At 43.8% G+C, this 27,687-nt stretch overlaps 1 protein-coding gene across 1 annotated transcript; it reads left to right on the plus strand.

Moving 5' to 3' along the window:
* On the plus strand, positions 1 to 27,532 carry LOC124596173 (dehydrogenase/reductase SDR family member 11-like). Its single transcript, XM_047135211.1, has 6 exons — positions 1 to 176; positions 13,396 to 13,558; positions 16,135 to 16,264; positions 22,354 to 22,483; positions 23,644 to 23,790; positions 27,397 to 27,532. The coding sequence occupies exons 1-6, from the start codon at positions 39 to 41 to the stop codon at positions 27,436 to 27,438; spliced, it is 750 nt and encodes a 249-aa protein (XP_046991167.1). The 5' UTR covers positions 1 to 38; the 3' UTR covers positions 27,439 to 27,532.
* Positions 27,533 to 27,687: the final 155 nt, after the last annotated feature.

Here is a 27,687-nt window from a genome sequence, read left to right on the forward strand (position 1 = left end):
TGCAACACGCGAGCAACAAGTAGCAAGTAGAAGCGACAATGGGCATGGAGAGGTACGCGGGCCGCGTCGCCCTGGTGACGGGCGCCAGCTCCGGCATAGGAGCCGCCGTCGTGCAGGCGCTGCTCAGGAAGGGACTCACCGTCGTCGGCTTGGCCAGGAGGGTCGACAGGGTCAAGGTGAGTCGTCACGGGAAAACGTCGCTCGAAATTAGTAAACATCTTGAGAAAAAGGAAACTTACATATGTTAGGACATTGATTCACATTTTATAACAACACTTTATACGAGGCTTTAATTATGTTTGTTATTTAGCATGGGTTCCAACAAGCCGTTCAAGGGCAATGCCCTAGGATGCAAACAAACATCGCTAAGGTATTAAGTAAGGATGGCGGTTATCACTGAAACAGTGGGTTTTCGGTTATACCGATATTTATCGTTTCCAGTTTAAGCACTCAAAGTAACCGGTTTCTTCAATGATCGATTTCCGATTTCCTTTATTCATGTTTTTCTAGTAATAAACGTAGTCTTCCAACAAGGACTGAAAATTTCTAAGGCTCCCTCAGACATTTGCGTTACACGTTTCAAGATATGTAGAATCAAAACATCAAATAAAATTAGGTGCATAAAAGAAAACTTCGTCCGTCTACTGTCCACTGGTACACTACTGGCCATTAAAATAGCTACACCACGAAGATGGCGTGCTACAGACGCGAAATTTAACCGACAGGAAGAAGATGCTGTGATATGCAAATGATTAGCTTTTCAGAGCATTCACACAAGGTTGGCGCCGGTGGCGACACCTACAACGTGCTGACATGAGGAAAGTTTCCAACCGATTTCTCATACACAAACAGCAGTTGACCGGCGTTGCCTGGTGAAACGTTGTTTTGATGCGTCGTGTAAGGAGGAGAAATGTGTACCATCACGTTTCCGACTTTGATATAGGTCGGATTGTAGCCTATCGCGATTGCGCTTTATTGTATCGCGACATTGCTGCTCGCGTTGGTCGAGATCCAATGACTGTTAGCACAATATGGAATCGGTGGGTTCAGGAGGGTAATACGGAACGCCGTGCTGGATACCAACGGCCTCGTATCACTAGCAGTCGAGATGACAGACATCTTATCCGCATGGCTGTAACGCATCGTGCAGCCACGTTTAGATCGCTGAGTCAACAGATGGGGACGTTTCCAAGACAACAACCATCTGCACGAACAGTTCGACGACGTTTGCAGCAGCATGGACTATGAGCTCGGAGACCATGGGTGCGGTTACCCTTGACGCTGCATCACAGACAGGAGCGCCTGCGATGGTGTACTCGACGACGAACCTGGGTGCACGAGTGACAAAACGTCATTTTTCCCGATGAATCCAGGTTCTGTTTACAGCATCATGATGGTCGCATCCCTGTTTAGCGACATCGCGGTGAACGCACATTGGAAGCGTGTATTCGTCATCGCTATACTGGCGTATCACCCGGGTGCCATTGGTTACACGTCTCGGTCACCTCTTGTTCGCATTGAAGGCACTTTGAACAGTAGACGTAACTTTTCAGATGTGTTACCACCTGTGGCTCTACCCTTAATTCGATCCCTGCGAAACCCTACATTTCAGCAGGATAATGCACGACCGCATGTTGCAGGTCCTGTACGAGCCTTTTTGGATACAGAAAATGTTCGACTGCTGCTCTGGCCAGCCCATTCTCCAGATCTCTCACCAATTGAAAACGTCTGGTCAATGGCCGCCGAGCAACTGGCTCATCACAATACGATAGTCACTACTCTTGATGAAATGTGGTATCGTATTGAAGCTGCATGGGCAGCTGTACCTGTATACGCCATCCAAGCTCTGTTTCACTCAATGCCGAGGCGTATCAAGGCCGTTATTACGGCCAGAGGTGGTTGTTCTGGGTACTGGTTTCTCAGGATCTATGCACCCAAATTGCGTGAAAATGTAATCACATGTCGGTTCTAGTATAATATATTTGTCCAATGAATACCCGTTAATCATCTGCATTTCTTCTTGGTGTAGCAATTTTAATGGCCAGTAGTGTATATTCGGAAAGCAATGACGGTCGAATACTACAAATGGTGACCAATATTCTCCTGCTGATTCTAGCTGTTTGAAACTCAGCTCAAAAATCCTGTTCTAATTGAGGATCATACCAATTTTTGGGCGTTACGAATAGTCAGTGCTGAAGGGTGAAAAGTGAGGTTGAAGATTCCTTCGTGTTAAGTTGTCCGATTCCAAGGCCTTTAAGCAAAAAATACATTTTCTGTAGACATGATCAGCAGATCAGCTACCTTCTACTGTTAGTTTAAGTTTTTAATTCATTATTTTTCGTTCAAAAAATCCAAATGAACAATCTAGATAGTAGCCTGAATAGAACATTTAATATAAACAATTACATGACAATAGTTTAAATTTCGGTAACGAATTAATTCAATAGCTAATATTTACTGCCCATTGCGTTCAAATAGTTCAAATGGCTTTAAGCACTATGGGACTTAATATCTAAGGTAATCACTCCTCTAGACTTAGAACTACTTAAACATAACTAACCTAAGGACATCACACACCTGCCCGAGGCAGGATTCGAACCTGCGACCGCAGCAGCAGCGCGGTTCCGGACTGAAGCGTCTAGAACCGCTCGGTCACAGCGGTCGCCCCCATTTCGTTCGTAAATTCTCGTTCTGTAATGTGTTGATCTGTAACTCGACTCCTTTCTTCAGAAATAATATCATTCAAAGACAATACCAGTCTTTGAGAACCCATAGATCTTTATAGCAACGATAAATATTGTTTTCTACATACGACAATCCTACTCTGCTCCCAAAAAACTAAACGATCTCTTCTTCTGGGTAGTTAAGGACAACGGGCACATTATTGTCTCTGCAATCCTGTACCGATTCTTATCTCATGTGGGTGTTGCCTGTTTGAAGTGTAAGCGTTATTATTAAAATAGCTATAATCAATTTCGCCATTTTGTACACTAACCCAATATTTCACAGCAGTGGAAATTTTACGAATCAGCATCACGCGTTTAAAAGAAAAGGTGTAATTTAAAAACCAAAAATATTTGGCGCGACTGGTATGATAAATTGATGATCCGGGTTTTTATCCGGTTATTAATACAAAGTAAGAACACCTATTGTAAACGAGACCAAAACTATCGAGAAGTACCCGTTATTCATACCTAAAATACCGGTATCGGTTTTTAAGCAATGGGTTTTCCCCATACCTAGTATTAAGAGCTCCATACAGTTCGTAAGACATAGTTATGGTGTCATGTTACCCATGCAATAAATGCACTAATAGTTATCCGAAATGTCGAATTGACATACCATGGATTTTCTGGATAGCGAGCAATTGCCTCTCAGTATAAACTCCAGATACGAAAATATACCGATAGACAACGAGGAGTTGTAGAGGGTCACTTGCACAGTAAATTTTTGATAGGAACCTATGAGTAGAAACGTCAGCCAGAGACTCAGTGGAACGTCAAATCTAATCCTGAATACTATTGGCCACAACATGGTGTCTCCGAATTCCTCTGACAAAATTTCTGAGGATGTTTAAGGATGTTTTCTGAATATTTTGATACAAGAGAATCGTGGTCTTTAGTGTCCCTTTGCAACGCACTAATATAATTACAATTTATTTCTATTCTTCTATTATCGTTGTTTCTATGAGAAAACATTCACAACAGTGAATAAGCATGCAAAATGCAAACAACGTAACACGGGAGCTTCAGATTTCCTTTAGGCGCCTAGATGCGAATACAGACGCAAAAATATTGTTATGAAGTTGCCGTCGGTGCGGGAACGGCTCAGTATATAGTCACAGATCTGCTCTTTCGTTGCATTGAGTAGGAAGCTATACACAGAGTGGCAGCTGTAGCTTGTATCACATGGATGGGCCATATTGCAAACCTCGAATACACGGAGATAAACGTCAAGTACAACATACAGCTGCAAACAATATTTTGTATTTATAGTCATCACCTGGTTGTCACGCCCCTTGAAAATTCTGTCTTGTCGTCTTCGGCTAACTTGAAGTAGCTCGTGCTAGCATTTTTTCTCGAGAAACAGTTAACTGTTTAGATTTCTGTGTACAGTGGCAGCAATAAAGAGAGTTTCAGTAAAAATATAGGTAACCTTTCCGATGCAGCCAAAATTGCAAGAATATTCAAAACATCACTATGAATTCAGCTGATGCTGGAAAAATGAATGTAAATAACTGTAATTTGAGTGACGTACCACCTGTAGATTATGGAGTAACCATCAAAATAACCAGTCACTGTTTCTGTCTTTCTGTTGGTATTTTAAGCGTACAGGGGCAGTCAAAAACTATTGCATCTTGGATGAGAATAATTTAAAAAATTACATGTGCAATTAATTTACATAACAAACATAATAATAATAATAGTGACTTACAAGACGATAAAATAATTGATTAATTTTTTATTTCTACAACATTTCGAACTCCTGCTCGTTCATGTGGCCTGTGCCCGTAAATACAAGAATCTCGTTTGCTACCTCACTATCATCAGTTCCTATTCCACTCTCCCTTAAATCTACACAGCCTGATTTTTTTTTTTCCATTCCAAACAAACTATTGTGAGAGGAGCCAAAATATGGAACTTTTGAATGGTGACAACTTAATCAATACAAAATAACAAATTGTAATAAATTCTGTGACTGAAACCACAACGCACCTACATACACAACTGTATTTTCCGATACGTGCACTCCCTACTAACAACAAAATACAATTGAACAGCATTTCAATTCCTGTATCGGAGACTTCAGTACACCTGTATATACTGAAGAGCCAAAGAAACTCGCACACTTGCCTAATATCGTGTAGGGCTCCCGCGAGCACGCAGAAGTGCCGCAACATGACTTGGCATGGATTCGACTAATGTCTGAAGTAGTGATGGAGGGAACTGACACCATGAATCCTGCAGGGCTATCCATAAATCCGTAAGAGTAGGAGGAGTGGAGGTCTCTTCTGAACAGCACATTGCAAGGCACCCCAGATGTGCTCAATAAATTTCATGTCTGAGGAGGTTGGTGGCCAGCGGAAGTGTTTAAACTCAGAAGAGTGTTCCTGGAGTAACTCTTGTAACGTCCCCTTACAAAAATTATTAAATTACTGTGCTGATAAACCTCTTACATTATTTGATTTTCAAACAGCTGAGCAAAACTAAACGTATTCAGACATTTCGCTCTTTACCTATTCTGATCAACACTAAACTGACACACAATATTTTTTAGCGCAACGCAATCTGACTTTCAATAATCCCTACAAAAGAATGGCGCTGACTAACATTAACCTATACCCCCCCCCCCCCCCCTGCGGGTCCGGTGATCAGAATAGGCCCGAGGTATTCCTGCCTGTCGTAAGAGGCGACTAAAAGGAGTCCCACCCCCTCAAGGGGGTCGTTAGCGCCTGCGTCCGGAGACGGACGGTTCCACGACCTCTATTTGCGGTCTTTTGCTTTTTCACTTCTCGTTTCTTCCTTCCTTTGGTTGGTTCCTTTCTTTGCTCTTCTCCACCTCACTGTCTTCCTTACTCTTTCCCTTGCCTTCTTCTCCTTGCCTTCTCATTGCCTTCTTCTCCTTGCCTTCTCATTGACTTCTTCTCTTTGCCTTCTCATTGCCTTCTTCTCCTTGCCTTCTCTGGTCTCCGCCTCGGCGTTTGAGACAGATTGTCCTCTCCCTCCCTCTCTCTCTTCTTTTTCCTTTTCTTCCTTCCTTCCTCCCTGTGCATGCCTGAAGGCCGACCCACGCGTTCGCACGCGTAGCCGGTGACGGGGTAACGCGCAGTTCCCCGCCCTGGGTAGACATGTAAGGCACGCATGTACCCCCTGGTAAAGGCCAGGCCCAGGGAGGGGTGATTGCCTGAGCTGATACCTTCTGACCATGCCGATTGGTCCCTCCGTCTGTTTCTCGGGAGGTGTGACCTGAGGTGTAAACATTCACCTAAGGTGGGAGTGCCCTCTGAGAGGGTCCCCACAAGGGAGGAGCGCGCCATCGGAGATGCTGGCAATCATGGGGGATTCCTCCGCAATGGATTTCACTCCATCTGTCTCGACTTCTGCCCAAAAACGGAAACGTGATCAGCCACCAGTGACAAAAGTACTACCGCCTGCCCCACAGTTCCTCGTCGTTTCTCGATCTGAGGACGGAAAGGATTTTTCCTCTGTCAACCCTTTCGTTATCCAGAAGGGCATAGATGCCATAGCTGGATCTGTCAAATCTTGTACCAGGTTGCGTAACGGTACCTTATTACTCGAAACTGAGAGCGCCTTTCAGGCACAAAAACTGCTTCGGGCCACACTCCTGTACACGTTCCCTGTCCGGGTGGAGGCTCACCGAACTTTGAATTCATCTCATGGTGTGGTCTATACTAGATCCCTCGACGGCTTGACTGACGAGGAGATTCAATCTTTCCTCGCTGAGCAGGGCGTGACAGCTGTCCATAGGGTCATGAAAAAGGTCAACAATGACCTTGTACCGACCCGGACACTTTTCCTGACCTTCGATAGTGTTAAGCTGCCATCGCGCATCAAGGCGGGCTACGACGTTATTTCTGCTCGCCTCTATGTCCCGACACCTACGCGCTGCTACCAGTGTCAGCGTTTCAATCACACGCGACAGTCTTGTTCCAATGCGGCTAAATGTGTCACTTGTGGCAGGGATACCCATGAGGGTGACTGTCCACCTCCATCTCCTCGTTGTGTGAACTGTCAGGGTCACCATGCCGCATCCTCCTGCGACTGTCCTGTCTATAAGGAAGAACTCTGTATCCAAGAAATTCGGGTCAAAGAGAAAGTGTCCACCTCGGCTGCTTGCAAGCTATTGGCTAGTAGGAAGCCCACGCTGCTCCCAGCGGGGAAATACAGTACTGTCCTCGCCTCTCCTCGGACTACCAGGGAGGTGGCAACCCAGACATGCAATCTGACCTTCAGCACCACGGTCGTCCGTTCGGCCAGTGCTAAGATCGCGCGGTCGACGTCTCCTCTTCTGCTAAGACGAAGACCCCGAAGTCAGATGCACAGGCCTTCAAGAAGGAACCGTCCCGGGGAGACTTCCTACGTACCTCGACCTCCCTGCCTTCGACCGGTACTTCCACCAAACGTCCTTCCAAGAAGGCTCATAGGAAGCACAGTTCTCCTTCTCCGCCACGGCGCATTTCTTCTCCTGCGCCACCCAGCGGTTGCCGCCCCAGGCCGTCATCCGTTTCGCCTGGCCGCACCGCTGGTAGCCGAACATCTGGCCGTTCACCAGCGGAGGAAGCTCCCCCTCACGGCCATCTTCCCAAGATGGCCGATGAACCTATAGACCCAATGGACGATGACTGTCCGCCTACTGATAGCGGCGGCAGTGCTCGCTCATAGCCAGGCCCTCAGCGGCCTTCGAGGTGACCCCTTCTTTCATCTTCCTTTTCTTCTTACGATGGCACTTATTCACTGGAATATTCGCAGCATTCGCTCCAACCGAGAGGACTTGAAGTTGCTGCTCCGCTTGCACCGTCTGCTCGTCCTGGCCCTCCAGGAAACGAAGCTACACCCATGCGATCAAATTGCCTTGGAACACTACACCTCTGTGCGTTTTGACCTACCCCCTGTGGTAGGTATCCCGGCTCATGGAGGGGTTATGTTGCTGGTCCGGGATGATATTTACTACGATCCCATCACGCTGCACACCGGCCTGCAGGCAGTTGCCATCCGCATTACTCTCCCCACTTTTACATTTTCCATTTGTACCGTTTACACTCCATCGTCATCTGCCATTACCAGGGGAGACATGATGCAACTTATTGCTCAGCTACCTGCACCATTTTTGTTAACTGGAGACTTCAATGCCCACCATCCCCTTTGGGGCTCTCCAGCATCCTGCCCGAGGGGCTCCCTGTTAGCAGACCTTTTCAACCAGCCCAATCTTGTCTGCCTCAATACTGGCGCCCCTACTTTTCTTTCGGACACATCTCACACCTATTCCCATTTAGACCTCTCTATATGTACTCCCCAACTTGCACGCCGGTTTGAGTGGTATGCACTTTCTGATACATATTCGAGCGAACACTTCCCGTGTGTTATCCATCTCCTGCAGCATACCCCCTCTCCGTGCTCATCTAGTTGGACCATCTCCAAAGCAGACTGGGGGCTCTTCTCTTCCAGGGCGACCTTTCAGGATCAAACCTTCACACGCTGCGATCGTCAGGTCGCACACCTCACGGAAGTCATTCTCGCTGCTGCTGAATATTCCATCCCTCACCCTACTTCTTCTCCACGTCGCGTACCGGTCCCCTGGTGGACCGCAGCATGTAGAGACGCTATACGTGCTCGTCGACGTGCTTTACGCACCTTTAAACGCCACCCTACAGTGGCGAATTGTATCAATTATAAACGATTACGTGCACAGTGTCGTCGTATTATTAAAGAAAGCAAGAAAGCCAGCTGGGCTGCTTTCACAAGCACCTTCAACAGTTTTACTCCTTCTTCTGTTGTCTGGGGTAGCCTGCGCCGGCTATCTGGCACTAAGGTCCACTCACCAGTTTCTGGTTTGACGGTCGTGAATGACGTCCTTGTGGCCCCTGAGGATGTCTCCAATGCCTTCGGCCGCTTTTTCGCAGAGGTTTCGAGCTCCGCTCATTACCACCCTGCCTTCCTCCCCCGCAAACAGGCAGAGGAGGCTAGGCCACCTAACTTCCGCTCCTCGAATCGTGAAAGTTATAATGCCCCATTCACCATGCGGGAACTCGAATACGCGCTTGGCTGATCACGGTCCTCCGCTCCAGGGCCTGATTCTATTCATATTCAGATGCTGAAGAACCTTTCTCCTGCGGGTAAAGGTTTTCTTCTTCGTACTTACAATCGCATCTGGATTGAGGGACATGTTCCCGCATGCTGGCGCGAGTCTATTGTTGTCCCGATTCCTAAGCTGGGGAAGGACAAGCACTTGCCTTCCAGTTATCGACCCATCTCGCTTACCAGCTGTGTCTGTAAAGTGATGGAGCGAATGGTTAACTCTCGATTGGTTTGGCTGCTCGAGTCTCGACGCCTACTTACCAATGTACAATGTGGATTTCGTAGGCGCCGCTCTGCTGTTGACCATCTGGTTACCTTGTCGACCTTCATTATGAATAACTTCTTGCGGAAGCGCCCGACCGCGGCTGTGTTCTTTGATTGGGAGAAGGCTTACGACACCTGTTGGAGGGCGGGCATTCTCCGCACCATGCATACATGGGGCCTTCGCGGTCGCCTCCCTCATTTTACTCGTTCTTTTTTAATGGATCGACAGTTCAGTTCAGGGTATGTGTGGGTTCTGTCCTGTCAGACACCTTTCGCCAGGAGAATGGGGTGCCACAGGGCTCAGTTTTGAGCGTCGCTCTCTTCGCCATCGCGATCAATCCAATAATGGATTGCCTCCCAGCTGATGTATCAGGCTCCCTTTTCGTGTACGATTTTACCATCTATTGCAGCGCGCAGTGTACACGTGTCCTGGAACGCTGTCTTCAGCGTTCTCTTGACTGTCTTTACTCCTGGAGTGTCGCCAATGGCTTCCGTTTTTCTGCCGAGAAGACGGTCTGTATTTACTCCTGGCGCTACAAAGAGTTTCTCCCACTGTCCTTACGACTCGGTCCCGTTGCTCTCCCAATCGTGGAGACAACAAAATTTTTAGGTCTTACATTTGACAGGAAACTTAGCTGGTCTCCACATGTGTCATATTTGGCTGCCCGTTGTACCCGTTCTTTAAATGTCCTCCGTGTTCTCAGTGGTATGTCGTGGGGAGCGGATCGAACCGTCCTGCTTCGTCTATATCGGTCGATCGTCCGCTCCAAGCTGGATTATGGGAGCTTCGTATACTCCTCTGCACGGCCATCCATCTTACGCCGCCTCAACTCCATACAACATCGGGGTTTACGACTTGCGATCGGAGCGTTTTATACTAGTCCCGTAGAGAGTCTTCATGCTGACGCTGGCGAGTTTGCCAATCACCTACCGGCGCGATATACTGCTTTGTCGGTATGCCTGTAGGCTACTGTCAATGCCCGACCACCCGTCTTATCGTTCCATTTTTGACGACTCTCTCGACCGTCAATACGGGTTGTATGTCTCTGCCCTGCTACCCCCTGGAGTTCGCTTTCGTCGCCTCCTTCAACACCTTAATTTTTCACTCCCTGCAACCTTTCGAGTGGGCGAGAGCCACACGGCACCTTGGCTCCAGGCTCAGGTCCGCGTTCACCTTGACCTCAGCTCGCTCCCAAAAGAGGTTACCCCCGGTTCGGTCTACCACTCCCGTTTTGTTGAACTTCGTTCGAAGTTCATCAATATGACCTTCATTTATAAAGATGGCTCAAAGACCAATGACGGGGTCAGGTGTTCTTTTATTGTCGGGGCACAAAGTTTCAAATACCGGCTCCATGGCCATTGTTCGGTCTTCACAGCAGAGCTCTTTGCCCTCTACCAGGCTGTTCTTTACGTCTGCCGCCACCGACATTCAGCTTATGTCATCTGCTCCGATTCCCTGAGCGCCATCCAGAGCCTCAGTGATCCATATCCGGTTCACCCTTTCGTGCACCGGATCCAACGCTCTCTTCAGCAGCTGGTGGACGTCGGTTCTCCGGTTAGCTTTATGTGGGTCCCTGGCCATGTCGGTATCCCTGGGAACAAAGCTGCAGATGCCGTGGCCAAGGCTGCGGTCCTCCAGCCTCGGACAGCTTCTTGTTGTGTCCCTTCATCAGATTGTAGCAGGGTAATTTGTCGGCGCATTTTATCGCTGTGGCATGCCGACTGGGCTGCACTTACAGACAACAAGCTTCGGACCTTGAAACCTCTTCCCGCGGCTTGGACGTCCTCCTCCCGCCCTTCTCGGCGGGAGGAGGTCATTTTGGCCCGGTTACGCATTGGACACTGCCGGTTCAGCCATCGCCATCTGCTGACGGCGTCGAATACCAGAGCCCTCTGCTGGCGCCTGCACTGTTCTAGAAAGCCAGCATATAAGTTGGCGAGCTTCTCAGCGACACGACAGTAGCACCTGAAGATGGCGGGCAGTTGTCTCGCTGAAATATTGTGCGGTTTCCACAATATTATCCGGCGTAATTCCCGGGAACCTATCAAGCATTTCCATTCTTGTATTGGACACTGAAGTGAATACCCCATTAACAGCAAACACTTGAAACGGAACATACCGATACGAATGACACCCGATTTCCGGCCTACCATGTAAGAAAAACAAATTATGGCTCAAAAGACATGGTTTCTAGAGTATATTCATTTCATATTCACCTTGAAAACAGCAATAATGCTAACACTGAGAAAGTATGAAATACGGAATAACAAACTAGAGTTTGTACTTTTGAAACAGATTAATCCATGTGTTGTTGTGACTGATGGCGTAATGATCAAGCACTCTTTGCACATCAGTTGTGATACTGAACTTCTTAAATATTTTTTACACGTTGGATATGTGAAAATATTCTTTCACTCTATGCATAGGAAGCTGGAATATTCACTGATTGACTGAATTTGTACAAACCATACAATCAAGTTTTTACTGCTCTAAAAACGTAAACAATGTAAGTAACTATTACTCTTCACACCAGTTTGATGTTCATGTCTTATGAGAACATTTTTGATATTTTAATTTCTGCCTCCAACGATTTAATACCGCATAAATAATTTTGAGCCTACAACAGTAACATTTGCTTGCACCTAAAACTTCCAGTGTTTGGATTTAGACAAGTGATTCCTTCAGTTATTGCAGAATCTGAAACAAAACGCCTCTAACTTCTCTGTTTACTATACGTAAAACTTTATCGAACTCTAATGATTTGAAATTATTTGGTTTTGCAGGTTTCACGCTGTCTTTCTTCGGCAAATTACATATAGCCCAAAATGTTTTGGCAATTTTCGAATTCCACCAAGGGAAGAGGATTCAGTGGGAATATCAGCAAGTATTTTTGTTGGCAGACGTACACATTATTTCCATACACTAGAAACCTGAGTGATTCACACATTTCAGTGAAGTGATCCTTTGCAGCTTATCTCGGCTAACTGCTCCAACAATATCACAGTCTTTGCCCTGAGGGAAATCAAATAGTAACTAGCACTTTTCTAGCAAACATAACAATAAGCATAAATGTTAGATAAAAAAATGTTTAACTTTGCACTAAATCCTCATTCTTCTGCATCTCGTTCTTAAAATTCTACCTGGATATTTGCTAGAGTTACAACGATAGCCTCAATTGTCTTCTTCACAACCAAGCATGAAATGTACTGACTGGCCCATATAGTGTCATTAAACTTCTTAAATTCTACTTTTGAAATATTCATTTTTATTTGGTGCTCTTCCGACCGCCTTGTAGGAACACAGAGTCCGTGCAGTATCAGAAAAAAGTCTGTACCTGATTTGATCACTCTTCGTCTTATTACTATGACGAGATTGAACTTGTGGGTCATACAATGTGATGGCTTCATGAGCGCCTACAGCAATGGGCAAGAGGAGTGGGTCTGGAAGAGGGGGGGGGGGGATGCCGCGCGGCGTAGACGCGCAGTTTCGGGCGCCTTGCCACGGTTCACGCGGCTCCTCCCCCCCCCCCCCCCACCCCACCCCCCCCCACCCCCGTCGGAGGTTCGAGTCCTCCCACGGGCACGGGTATGTGTGTCGTCCTTAGCGTAACTTAGTTTAAGTTAGGGTAAGTAGTGTGTAAGCCTAGGGACCGATGACTTCAGCAGTTTGGTCCCACAGGAACTTACAACAAATTAAAAAAAAAAAAAGAATAATCCGGAAAGGAAAAAATACTGTACTCAGGTGTTTTTCTTTGAAGAAGATGATTTAAAAGTCAGTATTACACAGGTTTTTAACATGGCCGGATCTGAAAATTTTTTATGGCTGCTTACAAGTCGCCATTCGTATTCGAAGATATTAAAAATTCACCATGACGTTTGTCTAGCCTCCCAGCCCTTGGATGGCTTGTGGTAGTTACCTCCTTAAAAGATCTTGAACACCTGTACAGTAACCACTGATGACTCCAGCTGCATCATATGTTTGTGTAACGTAGTAATTTAATTCCACAGTGTGCCGAATATTTCTTTATTTAAAGCAAACTAGTAGAGAAGAAGCATCTAACTTTTTTGGTGGTTCAGGGTCTATAAATGTTTCGTATATGTTACTATCTGAATAGTCCGAATGATTATGAACCGTTGTTCAGTTTTTAATGTGATTTGATGTACTTGGCAAATACTTAGTTATGTCGCGATATTATTTTACTCAAATTGTGGTGCGTTGTTGTTGTGAAAAGAGTCTGGGTGTTAGTGCTTTGATGATAGTGAGGCAATACTGCTACCGGAGCCAAAGTTGACAGATTCTGCACCTCTGTTTCAGGCTCTAGAGCTGAAGGACGCCCCCGGTAAACTTTACGCTATTCAGGGTGACGTCAGCAGCGAGGACAGCATCCTCTCGGCATTCAAGTGGATCAGGGAAAAGCTGTCCGGCGTCGACATTTTGATTAATAACGCCGGCTTGGGAAACGGTCATGATTTGACATGTAAGTAGATGAGCTCTTTTTTTTATAAGCAGCTATATTATATTTAATGTCTAACAGATCAATCTGCGTTTCGAATAAGTAATCACTGTGATGCATACTTGAGCTGTTGTATAGAAAAGAATACGACTTTCAAGATGGCAATCTCCCTTCAAAGGGAGCAAAGGCCTGAAGCTTAATGTTCACTTCCTCGCAGTATGGAAGTCGTCTCACCTACAACAAGCTGCAGGTAGGCTAAGAGCGTCCTACAACATTCCCAAGGGAATTGTTTCAGCATTTGCCGCGACTATGTGAAAAAATCGCAATTAGGATACTACAATGAGAAATTGAACCTCTCTAAATTCGGATGTCATTCCACATTCCATTGCCTTAACCACTGACTGTCATTTCTAGGCGCTGAGACAGGTCAGTAAATCCGTAACAACTATTGTGTTTCATTTCTTTATCAAGCGCCCTTCTGAAACTATTGTAAACGTAATGTTTCAATGTCAAAACATAGTGCCGGCCGGTGTGGCCGAGCGTTTCTAGGCGCTTCAGTCCGGAAGCGCGCTGCTGCTACGGTAGCAGGTTCGAATCCTGCCTCGGGCATGGATGTGTGTTAGAACTACTTAAACCTAACTAACCTACAAAGTCTAGTGGACAGATGGCCTCAGATGTTAAGTACCATAGAGCTTAGAGCCATTTGAACCATTTCAACCAAAACATAGCGATGTATATTTGCTAACGTATCACTTTCAGCGAGATTTTCTTCGCATGAGATTTTCCTTGTATTTTATAGCGAAATTCTCATTTTCTACTGGCTGTTGTTTCACAAGGAACAAAAGATCCTGTTTAATCGGCCTTTTCAGTTCGTCAGTCAGTGAACTGCACGTTTAGCGCAATTCGCTCAGCTTATGGTGGAGACAGGTAAACCACAAGCTGCGGGAATCGGTGTGGAAGGTCTGAACGACGCTCTAGCGATATGAAAATCGACCACCGAGTTACGGCGATAGTGCCTGTGTGGTAGACAGTTTCACTCCCGGAAGATGCGACTCCGTACACGTCACGTACGGTTGCCAACTGGTCTCATGCATGAAATGAATCCCCCACCTGCGACCTGGATGATCAGTTCGTACAACGCCTTTTATGCTTAAGTTTCTCCGATATCCAAGTAGATGTGTTACATCTACATTTTGACAATGGACTTTGATTTTGAAACTCTGATTATGTTTGTCGGTGTTTAAGACTATTCTGACTTTGTTCGTAGGTCGTGATTTGAGCTAATGTTACTGGACGTCGGAACGGTTGCTCCGTACTATTGTGTCGACCACTGACTCATCGTCGATCTTGGTCTCGACTAAGTTGTAGGGAAGTGCGTAGTTCCTGTCAGAAGACGATGTATAACGTTTCGTACAGTGCAGGGTGAATGTGATTTCTACGAATATGTCGAAAGCCCCAAACGTCATTTTCAGGAAACGTACTCTTTCAGGGACTCTCTCAACACGGCAACAAGTAAAAAAACCATTCGTGTTAGAATTTACGCGATTAACAGACAGATCCCTCCCAGGATAAAGTGACGCCGTGGAGACAGTAGTAACATCTTATTAGTGCAGTGTCAATATGCTAAATATAGCGAGGACAGCTAACACACGCTTGCGGGCCCGTAGAAACGGAAAACGAAATAGAGCGAGGAAGACTGGAAGATATCTGTCTGCGTTGGTTACTAGCGAGTAGTAGACCACTAGCTTGATATCGATAAGAAATATAGTATCGTATAGATTGCACGAGCAAGGTGACACGGTGCTTGAGACACTGTGTCTGAATTCAGAGGAAGTGGAATTCAGATACGGATGCGATCTACTTGGTTTAGTTCCTCCCAGATTCTTCACTACGCTCTGACGAATACCAGAATAGTTCCTTCAAAACGATTTCGAGTGAATATACACAGAAAGCAGAGTAAGGTCATGGCACCTAAAATTGCTTTCAGTCCACCTAAATATTCACTATTTCTCCGATTATAAGCAGATACTAAACGTCGGTTTTAGTGTCTCTTCCGAAGGCAATGCCCTGATTCAGTTCCATTTCTGTTTTCCTAATTTAGATCTCAAAATTTATCTTGTTCCTGCAAGTCTGAAACCAGTAATAGTGGAAAACTGTACATTCTTACTGCACAGTTCTCGCCAACCGAGTTCGTGTACTGGAAACACTGTCTCCCTTATTTTAGAATCAACGCCGACAGCGAGTATCGATAGTGACGCAGAGATGCTGTAGCTCACTACAACTGCGTTTGTGACCGCAGTGTGCTGCACCGGCGACTCAGCTGCGCCGTGCCGTGCCGCGCCTTCCAGAAGCTGCTACAGCAGCTGGACGACCCGTTTTCTTTTGCGCTATGGAGTGCAATGTTGCTTTTAGTTTATCGCCATATCGTTGCGACTACGAGGACTCTCTTTCCTTTGTGGACGTCTTGGTTTCACTATTGACCTACATCCAGTACCTAGCTTACGACGAATACTGCTCTCTCTTTCAGTTTCCACTTTGTATTTTGTCTTCCTTTCAGTGGGCATTCAGCTAATAAAAACCGCTATTCTTTGTGCCTGCAGCTGGTAAGACGGAAGAGTGGAAGCGCATCCTGGACGTGAACGTGCTGGGTCTGAGCATCTGCACCAGGGAGGCCGTGCAGGACATGCTGAGGAGGGGCGTCGACGACGGCTTCATCATCCACATCAGCAGGTGGGCTGCGGCGGCGGGTCTGGCGAAGCGTATTACCCGCCTTCAAGCTAAAAACCTCTTCCACTAGCGAATGATAGACGCGTTTCTAGCTTACTGGTCTCTGCGACCTAGGAAACACCCTCCGTTAAACAAGTAGGCCTAAATTATAAATTTATTTCTGACTTGATTGAGCTTACGATCGGATTTGAAATAATGTTTTGACTCTAAAATAACTACGAAGGGGTCAATCGACAATCGGTGCAAAACCGTTCCTTCTTTAAATTTAAGTATATAACGATTGTGATTTTTGAATTATTCCCGGAGGATCGGAAACTTTCGAACATAACAACTCTGATTTTTTGGTCAGTTTTGACATCGTTTCATTGTTCATCAGAGTACTTATTGGTACCTAACAATGATTAGTAGCTGGTTTGAAGAAGACATAACAGCATTATTTAATCATGCGCTAACCTCCAGTTACTTTTCGTTTAGCAACAAATATTTTGAACAGATTGACGGCATTGTCATGGATGCCTCGTCTCACCACTGGTAGCTAATTTATTTATCTAGAACTTCGAATAAAAAGCACTCAGCTCCGCAGTTTTAAAACCGAGAGTGTTCTGGAGATGTATCGATGGAACATACATAGTTTGGTTCCACGGAGAAGACAAGTATATTGATTGTCTTGGACGACTCAACTCCCTTCAAGAAAATATTTAATTTAGAACGGAACGGGAAACGAATGTCTGTTTGTGGCTGCATTAGTTCGACATAAGAAAGATGGCTTTTTAGTACATAGTGTTTACCGTATGCCCGCTCATACCGATTTACTCTTGCATGCAGACAACATCCTTCACAAACTATGAGTGTATTTAAAGCTTAAGCACATAGGATTGATAGCTTACAGAGTGAATTGATACACTTGGAAGAAATGTTCCATAAGAATGGATACACAAAACACCAAATTAAGGGAGCCGTAAAAGCGCACAAGCCAGTCTAGCCAAAAGAACAGCAACAAAAAAGAGACGTAATTTCTACGACCATCCTGGCGTTTGTGGAAAATATCTCTTCAAAAATTGCAAGAATAAATAGGAAACACAAACTAATGTGATCTTCCTTCCACCGGCCAAGACACAAGCTCTTTTGGCATCCCTGAAAGATGGTCTGTTTTTATGAAATTCCATGTGAGTGTGGTAAACGGTGCATAGGACAAACAACACTTACTGAAAGAGAACGTTGCACTGAATACCAGCGATACACCCGCCTTTTACAACCGAATAAACCAGCAGTGAATGAACACTGTATTTCCAATGGTCATACCATGAATTACGGTGTAGTTAACATATTGGTCAGACCCTCATTCTGCTAGGATTCGGTGGTAAACGAAGCTGTGGAAATGCAACTAGCAGACAACCTGCTCATCACAGACGAGGGTTTTCAGCTCGAAAAAGGATGGAAAATCTTCATTTGACGTCTTCGACTTGAAAGGAAATATGCTAAGTTTTAATGATCGCTGATTCTGCGCTTGCTTTACTTTACTCTTAGACGCATCAAGTTTAATCGATGAGTGGCGCTCTTGTTCAAGGAAGTGAACTTTGTTGCTCCTGTTATCAACACTTATGTCTGACGCTTACGTGTTTACTCCGCAGTGTGTGAAGTGGCCGAAAAAGTTGAAAGCGATTCATCTTGAGAATGGCTGATAGGCTGTCAGCCGACATACCGCTATATGAATTAAAAATATCCCCGATGCACTCCCGAAAAGTGATGCAATATGTAAGGTTTATTTACAGAGCTTGTTCACTGCAGTATTAAATGAATGTACGTTTACGAATTCAGAATGGCAGATTACACTAGTCGACAATGTAGTCTACAGTTTCAAATAAAACAAAACTTAGTTTTAAAAGAACAGAAAATTGGTGAAATAGTACGCAATCTAGCAGACTGCGTGCACAGTACTTTACTAAATCCCACTATATGAAGAACAAATTTCATTTCCTTCAGCATTTACTCGTTTCTCACGAAGCCTGACGAAAACTGAGTTCACAACGTAGAATCCGTTCCGAAAACATCCAAATCCCACACGAAATTCTGTTGCAGAACTTGTGACTGCCCACCGCCCAGAAACTAAGGAAATCTTGTGTGTGCTATGTCTCCACAAGAAGTCGCCAATCTTTCTCCTGGAGCAAGTGTTCTCTCCTCTATCTCCCAGTACGAAGTTTCCGTTTCATCCCCATAAAACAAATCTCGCCAACCCTTCCATCTTATGTGTACACTGCTATCAGGGCTCTCTGGTCTTCAATTGGCTGTAGCTTTCTACTTACTGCTCCTTCCAGTTGCGCCGCCAGTTCTGACGTTGATAAAAACATCAAATTTACTAGCTTAGAGATTATTCAAGGATTAACGTCAATGACGTCTTATGTGAAACACGTTAAAACGCACGTTCATCTGATGTTACACAACGTATAAATAAATTATTTATATATTATGTTATATCAATATTTAGCAGCATCTCTAAATTAAGTCTTTTCACATCTAGTAAAGTAAATCACAAGAAATTACTGACACTGTTTACTACTAAAGTGCAATATATAGTAATACGGATCACTGTCTGTACCATTTACTCAACTTAGAACCGTTGCTAGACATTTATGTATTAATAATTGTCCACGGGTCTTACTTTTATGACACTGGTGTGGGCCAAAGATAACGACGTTCCTAATTTTCTATGTCGTAGAATGTTTTCATTAGTTATGCGGGGTATCTAGTCGGAATTTCCATTTCACTGTCTATATCTTGGGAGTCCTAAGTTTAAGCTTTCATGGGTTTTCCGTTTTACGTTGGCTGCATCAACATACCTGGAACGCTCTCCGCGAAACGCTTTTTGCTACTCACTCCGTGCAATAGGCAGCTCTTCGCCGTCCGCGGTTGGACGCTTGTCTTTCGGGGCGTGCTCATAGAGCTACCTCAACAGAAGAATGTAAATTATGACGGTACGAGCGCAGAGACAAAATTCAATCGCCGAGCGGAGAAATCTCCGACCCGACCGGGAATCGAACCCGTTCACTTTCGGTTAGCAATCTGCCGTGTTGAGCGCGAGGCTACCGAGGCAGACTACGTTTGTGTTTCCGTTCACATATGCTCAGATATCTTTTTCTAACACTTCCCTTAATGAAAACCACTTTACTCGCCGCTCTAAGCTCTTTCCAGCTGGATTGGCCTCTCACAGCAGGGTGGCACTGAATTCCCTTACATGAGATTCACAGCACGCCTACAGCCACTCATCCTGGTAAATCCTCTCTCAAGCCAAATTTTCCTACAGGATGCTACAACATTCTTTAGCACTTAAATTTCGAACGTGGAGAAATTTCCTCTTACTTAAAACAATTCAAGGTGCAATGCTGTCATCTCATACCTATCACGACTGAGTCGAAATACAACGTGATTCTTACGAGAGCTTGCACATAGTGCATGGCGGAGGGTACTTTGAGGCAATATAAACAATTCCCATTCGCGTATTGAGGGAGGAAAAAATATCTCTACGTCTCTGCATGTGCCCTAATCTCTTACACTCTACTTTTCGAATCCAGGTTCCCTAAATGAACCCAGAATGATTTCGCGAGAACTACGTCGCTTTTCCTTCAAGGAATCAATTTCATGTTCCCGAGCATTTCTGTTACACTTTCTCGTGAGCCACGCCTCCCTGTTGTGATACAAGCAGCGCGTCTCTAAACCCGTTCGTTGTCTATTGTCTTGCCTAGGTGACAGAGACTCCAAATGCTAAAACTGTTGAATTATTGGAACATTTCTTCAGAAGACCAACTGCACTTCCCACAACGCTTCCAACTAATCGAAGTCTTCCTTTCACCCTCCTTGGTAAAGCTTTTCACTAGCAGCACTAAATACGTGTAAAATGATGCGTGCTGAAAATGTTCGCCTCTAATTTTGTTATCAAATGCTATCGGTTTCATACCCTTTTATTCGTCCACAGTCAAGGAAAACTTCTGGTCAGAGCCATACAGCGGTTGTCCAGTGCCCCCTGCCCCCTGCCCCCTTCCCCATATACACACACAAAATTACCATTCTGAAATTTTTTCTACATATATTTAGGCAATTTTGTAATTCGTAAAGTAGTTTTGATTGAAATTAAGTATCACTGAAAAACATTACATAAATGAGCTATATAGGATGCCATCAATAGACCAATAACTTTTGTCTCGAACTGAAGGAAATCCAATGTTTCAAATGTTAAAATGAATGTCACAACTCATCAGGTAACCTACACTGTAGTGTATAACGGTTATTCCTGTAATACGATTAACACCATCAGGAATAAATGATGAATTATTTCCCGTAATGGTTCGTTCATGCATACCCGTTACAATCAGCGGACCTGTTGAATTCCATGAATGGATCATCAGATGCATATCCGAAGTTTCGTGACTAAACACCTCTCATCCGGATTACAAGGCCTGGGTGGATCTGAATGTTGCCACAGAGTATAATTAAGAAAATAAACATTATTAAGTGAAAATTAATTTGAATTCGAACGAAGAATATTAATCGTGAGCACAAAAAGAAATAGAAGGAAAAACAGCAGGAGAACAAACTCGGGGAGATGAATGAAAGAGAAAACTGGATAGCAAAATTTTGTACAGAGTATAATATAATTGTCAGCACTTGGTTTGGGAATCATCTAAGGAGGTTGTATATGTTGAACAGACCTGGTGCCAATGGCAATGTTCAGATCAATTATATAATGGCAAGATAGATTCAGAAACCCGATTTTAAAGTGCAAGACATTTCCTGTGGCATACGTGGACCCTGAGCGTAATTGATCGGTTTTGAACTGCAGAAAAACTCAAGAAATAGCAAAAAGAAAGGATATCAAGGAGATGAGGCATGGATAATCTGAAGCAACCAGAGGCTATTGAGAGTTTCAGAGAGCCCATTAGACAACGTTTCAGTGAAACGGGGAAAAAGGAATACAGTAGAACTAAAATCAGACGCTGGTCAGAGTACAAGTGTGTCTGAACACATAGTACACGAACACTCCTAATGTTGGGCCTTCACAGCCGACGACCCATGGACGTGCCAATGTTAACACCAAGACATCGACAACTACGACTGAGATGGGCGCGTGACCATCGGCACTGGACGTTGGCGCAGTGGCAGAGCGTTGCATGTTCTGATGAATCCCAGTACCTTCTTCATGTGCCGATGGAAGGGCGCGAATCCGTCCCCTTCCAGGGGAACACCTCCTTCACACCTTCACAAGCAGGTGGCACCTTTATTATTTCTCTCGAGAACGTTAACGTGGGTTTTCCGTGGGTCCAGTGGACTTCGTGTAACGCACCATGATGGCCAAGCATATCGTACACTGGTTGCAGACCACGTACATTCCTTCACGACGATGGTGTTTCCTGAAGGCAGTGGCATTTTTCAGAAAGATAACGCACCATGTCACAAGGCCAGGAGTGTGACGGAATAGTTCAAGGAATTCAGTGGGTAGTTCCAATTGATGTACTGATATCCCCTTCGCCATATCTGAACGCGTTCGAACACATCTAGGAGATGATTGAACGTGCCGTCAGAGCTCATCGCCCCCCTCCAAGGAACGTAGGAGAATTTGGTGATTTGTGTGTGCGAATGTGGATCCAACTGCCTGCAGCGACCTGCCAAGGCCTCATTGCTTCCATGCTACGATGCGTTGGCGCTGTTAATCGTGAGAAACGTGGGCGTTCCGTCTATTAGGTGGGTGCTAATAATGTTTTGGTTGAAGGAAGAAACAGTGACACTCATCCACTAGAGCTAAAGCCCATGAAAGTCACATGGTTTTCTCCTTGCCCCCAACGCGCACTTGGGAGTATGGGATCCACTTCTTTATTGCGCTTGTTTCTTTCTGCAGTTCCAATCAAGCACACTTTGTTTCTTATTTCTTCACAATCTTCTGCTACACTCTCGCGTTTTCGCAGAAAGAAACCTTGCGATACCAGAAATATGAAGCTTTTATGAGTACTGCTTACTAGCTTTGAAAATGTAGCCTACTGCAGGAATCTAATCTTGTTGTCTGTTGTAAGACATGCCTCTTACGTGAAACACTTTGTTCACAGCATAGCGGCGCACGTGCCACCACTGGCCCCCATCATTTCGATGTACGCAGCGAGCAAGCACGCCGTCAAGGTGCTGCTGGAGGGCCTCCGGAAGGACCTGGTTGCCAGGAAGAGCAAGATCCGCGTTGGAGTAAGTTTTCAGTCCCAAACTAGTGGTAGGGTTTGGTAGTCATATTTGCGGACTAGGTATTTGTTCATTACACTATGGAAACATAGTTAATGTCGCTGCAGAATTCTTTTAAGGTAGTAGTCCCTATGACAAATAAAACCCATAAAGCGGCCATTATGTTGAGGCCCTTTCCAAACTTATGAATATTCTTCGCACGGTCTTGCTTTAATAATCTAATGGTATTCGATTGTAGCACGGACACCCAAAAATTTTTTTTTGTTAAACTCTAAAGGATTGAGGAGGGGACACACATATAACGTATCCTCTTGGTCTCGTAGAGGAAGATGTCGAATAATCCGGAATGGTGCAGAAGGGAAGGTAAACTAGCAGCATTTAAGACATAAAAACTACACATTGGAATATCATGAAATAATCTTGTTATAACCACAGATAAAGTAGTTCATCGTTCGGGTCCAGTGATTAAATCTGTTAGGGACGACATGCCAGCGCTTGCTAAAACTGGAGCTGAACCTATGATCAGGTGACAGTGGAAATTACGGTTAGTAGTGTTCATTTTATTCATCTGGAACTAGATTATACACAACTACAGTGTACAAATTAACATGACATAGATTATTTATACACGGAGACAATACATGAGTACTTGATTACGACAGATGATAGTCTTGAGAGACGGGAAAACTGTAGTAAAGGAAGGGGAGGCAGTGTTGTTGAACAGTCTATGATCAAAGAAAGAATCGAGCAAATGTAAATCGGTGTAGTAGGAAACGGCCTTAAAAACGACAAAATCTAGTATCAGACTCAATTTGTTGGCCATATTTTTTATGAGATAGTAAGTCTGCCCTGTCCATTTGCCTAAAGCCGAACATCTGCGTTGAAAATTCGTTGTAATTGAGGCTAACTCCTTTTAAGCAGTCACAGATGATCCCACCACTTATCTGCATTTTTTCAGTTTTTGTTTTCACACACTCATATCCAGTGCACTGTAATTGAAAAGATATGCCTTTAACCATTCGGATTCTTGGAATGAGTTCCTTATCTTAAATTTTTTTACGACTAAATATAATTCTTGCTCTCTCCTCATGGCAATATTCTGTGCATTTAATGGATAAAATTCCAAGTAATAAACTCACTGTTTCTCTCTCTGCTGCTCACCACAGGAAGTTTCTCCAGGATCTGTGAGAACTGAGTTCGCCAAAAACTTCCCTGGAGTTCCTGCGGATCACTATGACAAGAATCCCTGCCTGGAGTCGGAAGACGTGGCGGAGGCCGTTGTCTACATGCTGTCGCAGAACCTACGAGTACAGGTGAGCTGGTGTGCCCTGCGTTATCCCCACACAACACCCGCGTTTTCATTGACTGTTTGTTCGTAACAATTCATTCGCTGCTTATATATTAATGGCACTATTCCTCTTACATTCTGGTTTGATTTTTTCGTTTCTCTATCATTTTTTATTTGGTACTATTCCTTGGAATTCAAGCTGCATTTAATAAACAGCCGCATTAATAATTTTTATTTCACAGGGCCGATCACCAAACAGTCGCGCATATTTGAGAAGTTATTTTATTTCATTTTGACTACATGTAGTGTATATCAAGGTATACCACAGCTGAATATATAGAAAACTGAGCATAATAATAATAATAATAGCCTTAATACCTGCAAACGCAATTGGCAGCGTTAAGACGAGTACCTGCCCACATACAGCGATGAGTAGCACTGAAACTATTGTAACGTAACATAATTGTAACAGAGCATGCCAAACATTGCAAAAGACCAAAAATAGACAGTACACCTTCAGAAGCTCAAACAAACAAGAGCTTGTCAAGTTTTTTAATTAAAAAAACCTACATAATTCTTATAGATGAGAAAAACTCTAGTCTATATGAAGACCTGTCTTCATTAAGTAAAAGTCGCGATGTAATCTATGAATACACAATACTGTGCATATCTACCCCTATGTATTACCACCACTGCTGATACATCAGAATTAGTTGTCATAACATCAAAAATGCAACCACACACAAAACCCAATGGCAAACGAAATATTAACTGAATAACGGTATGCAAAGAACATTCGAGGAATAGTCACAATTTACCTCGAGAGCATATCCAATAAACCAAATCAAAAAACGGATAAGACTTGACGTCCCGTACATCAATTAATAGGCGGACAAAAACAAGAGTGGGACAAACAAGGACCTCAAACCCATATTCACTAAGGGGTCTCCTCCAAAATCTCACCTGACAATGTTATACTATTTTACTGGGAATATAACGCATCGTAATATCGTCCATATCTGTAAGACGACGAACCCGTCCAAATAAGAACTCACACAAAGTAAGCTGTTTCGCATAGGTAGTGTGGGAATGGAACAAACTAAAATTAAGATAAGGGTGTGAAGACCAACAAAGCACCGAAATATAAGCTCACTAATTAAGGACCATACTATCGCAAAAAGAGGAGGCAACAATTGTGAAAGAAAAATTGAGTTGTTAAATGACTTCATACTAAAAATCAGTGGTAGAGTGGAACAGTACTAAATCAAAATCTTGCAAACGATGGGGAAACCAAGCCGATAAACCAAACAATGTATGGGCACAAGCCTAAGTATGTCACGAGTCTCAAGCCACTCAGCAGAACTTGTGACCCACAACACTACACATAAACTCAAGGCTCGCAGCTATCATCAGGTCGACGTCAATCCAAAACCCATATACACCGTAAAATGAACGTATATGGTAAGCACATCACAACATTCTCCACAAGGAGTGTGGTGAAGTTAAGGCCACAAAGCTCAATGCTAAACCAATCCAACACTACTCATGAGATACAGCAAAGAGGTACCTGGGGAATACGTCAGTTTGAGTCTAAACATGTGAACGGTTATAAGGGGTATGAAGACGAATTGATTACAACAAATCACACCATAAGGAAACAGCGACAACCTCACCCTCAAAAATATCAAGAAGACCTTACTGTTATCAGGAAAATCCCCTCATAAATGCGTACAAGTTTACAAAAGACTAACACGTGGTCAATAATAAAAACCTACTACGTACCAATATTATGCAGCGTTACAAAACGAGATACAGAGAGTTAAAAAACAATCAAGATCTATGAAATAAACCATTACTCGTAACACAGGGACCTACCGTATGCCACAATCAGCCAGATTAATGCGTTAGTGTAAATGTATAAGCACAAAACATATTAAGAATCGAAGACAAAAGGTTACAGACATAGGAACGGGTAGGAAATCGGAAACATAATGGTCAAAGACATAAAATCCTGCGTTAATAAGGAAGTACTCAAATATATGTAAACCAAGATATCACCTATGAGCTAAAGAAAACAGCAAAAAACACAAAATTACAAATACTGAAATAAAACTCGTTCAACTGGCACATAGCTTCCAGGCACTGAAGACGCCCCCCCCCCCCCCCAAAAAAAAAACAACAAAAAAAACAGTGTAAAAATTGACCTAAAAATGCGGTGTCGCAAATTAATCATGAGCCTAGCCAAACGAAATCGGTAGTAAAGACAGAAAACGCTCCAGGGGAATCCCATGATATAATATGGAGCTAATAAACTGCATATCCCACTCACAGAATCGACTATACCAAGGTAAATATGCTACAAAGCATAGTATCGGCAAATACGATTCGTCAAGAAAAAATAAGTGATAGAAGTCCGCCCTGTGACAGCAAGCCATGTATTCCCAACCAAAATAGGCAAAAGCGCCGTGCCATGTCAAAAGTTAAATCAGTCTCCATAATCTATTACGTGAAAAGTACACATACAAAACAAAGCACCGTTAGTGATAGGCATAGCCAGCCGACAAAACTGTCATTGGAAGGACTAACGACTGTAATTAATTAACATTAAGTCATGCGTTTACCAATAAATATAAAAAGCCATGAGAAAAAGGTACTAGAAATCAGATTAAGTGCTGTTCAAAACAGGATGACTTATGTTTCTAACCAACCCATACTATACTGGCCCAAGTGTACAATAAAAGAAACTATGTAGTACCCCACCATTACCGAAATCGAATCATCTAAAATAAACGATCATCAGAATGTGGCAAAACCTACGGTTTATACGAAGAAATGTAAAGGAAGACCAATAAGAACTAACTTAAATTCCTCAGCTGGCACACAAACGCATTTAGCAAAAGCTGAAACAGCTGTTGTCATCATGTGACACTTCCATATGAATTCGTTCCTGTGAGGAGAAGTGTACGATCGTAATATAAGTACTATATGCTGCATAATTTACGATGAAACCAACGGGGAAACTGTATCAGTAAAAATACAGTAACCACTCCACAAAAGACCATATAACATAACACTTCAAAAGCAATCATCTCTATTCCCAGAAATGTACGATCGTCAAAGAAGTAAGGCAGCCCGACTTAAATACAATCCACGATTGGCGAAACATAGGTCCAAAGTTAAAAAAAAAATAACTACTCTACACAGTTGGTCATAGCATCAACTGCCACAGAGGAAGAAATTACTCACCATATGCACATTAAGTATTGACGCTCAGATGTATCGATATTGGCATAATGGAACTATCAGTGTTTGAATATCATGAATTCTACAACGAAAACAGAAACAGTCAAACCTAAAGTATCACATCAAGGTGAACTGTCGATGGCATAGATCGGTACACCGTATCATCATGGAAATGTGTAGGTAACGCTCAAAACCCGGTTATGGCTATGTATCCAAACCATCTGAACGACTTACAAGGGGTGGTCTGTCACTCAACTCTTGCGTTATTGTAACACATTTCTGTAATTCAGGGGACACGTTCTACTTTTCTTTCCTTGTTCGCCCTTTCCTGAAGTTATTTCCGACAGTTAGCAAATTGTTACAAATATTTCTTTTTTTTTTGTTTCAGGTTCATGACATCATTGTCTACCCAAACGGCAGCAGATACTGAAGTCGTCAACGTTCCTGTATTACATAACTTTATACTAAATAAATGTCTAATAATCAGTATTTTATTCGTATTGTGGATAGTAACTATCTTGCTCTCTGGTCTTTTTACATTAATGTGACACACCATACTTGCACCTCATACCGCATTTGGAAATGAAATCACATCAATCTCGTAACGAGAAGCTGCATCCAGTTTCTTTTTACCATCATAAGAAACAGAAAACAGATTACTCATTTTTGTAACCTCACA

This window comes from Schistocerca americana, chromosome 2 (assembly GCF_021461395.2).
Source record: "Schistocerca americana isolate TAMUIC-IGC-003095 chromosome 2, iqSchAmer2.1, whole genome shotgun sequence".
In the NCBI taxonomy this organism is placed as follows: Eukaryota; Metazoa; Arthropoda; class Insecta; order Orthoptera; family Acrididae; genus Schistocerca; species Schistocerca americana.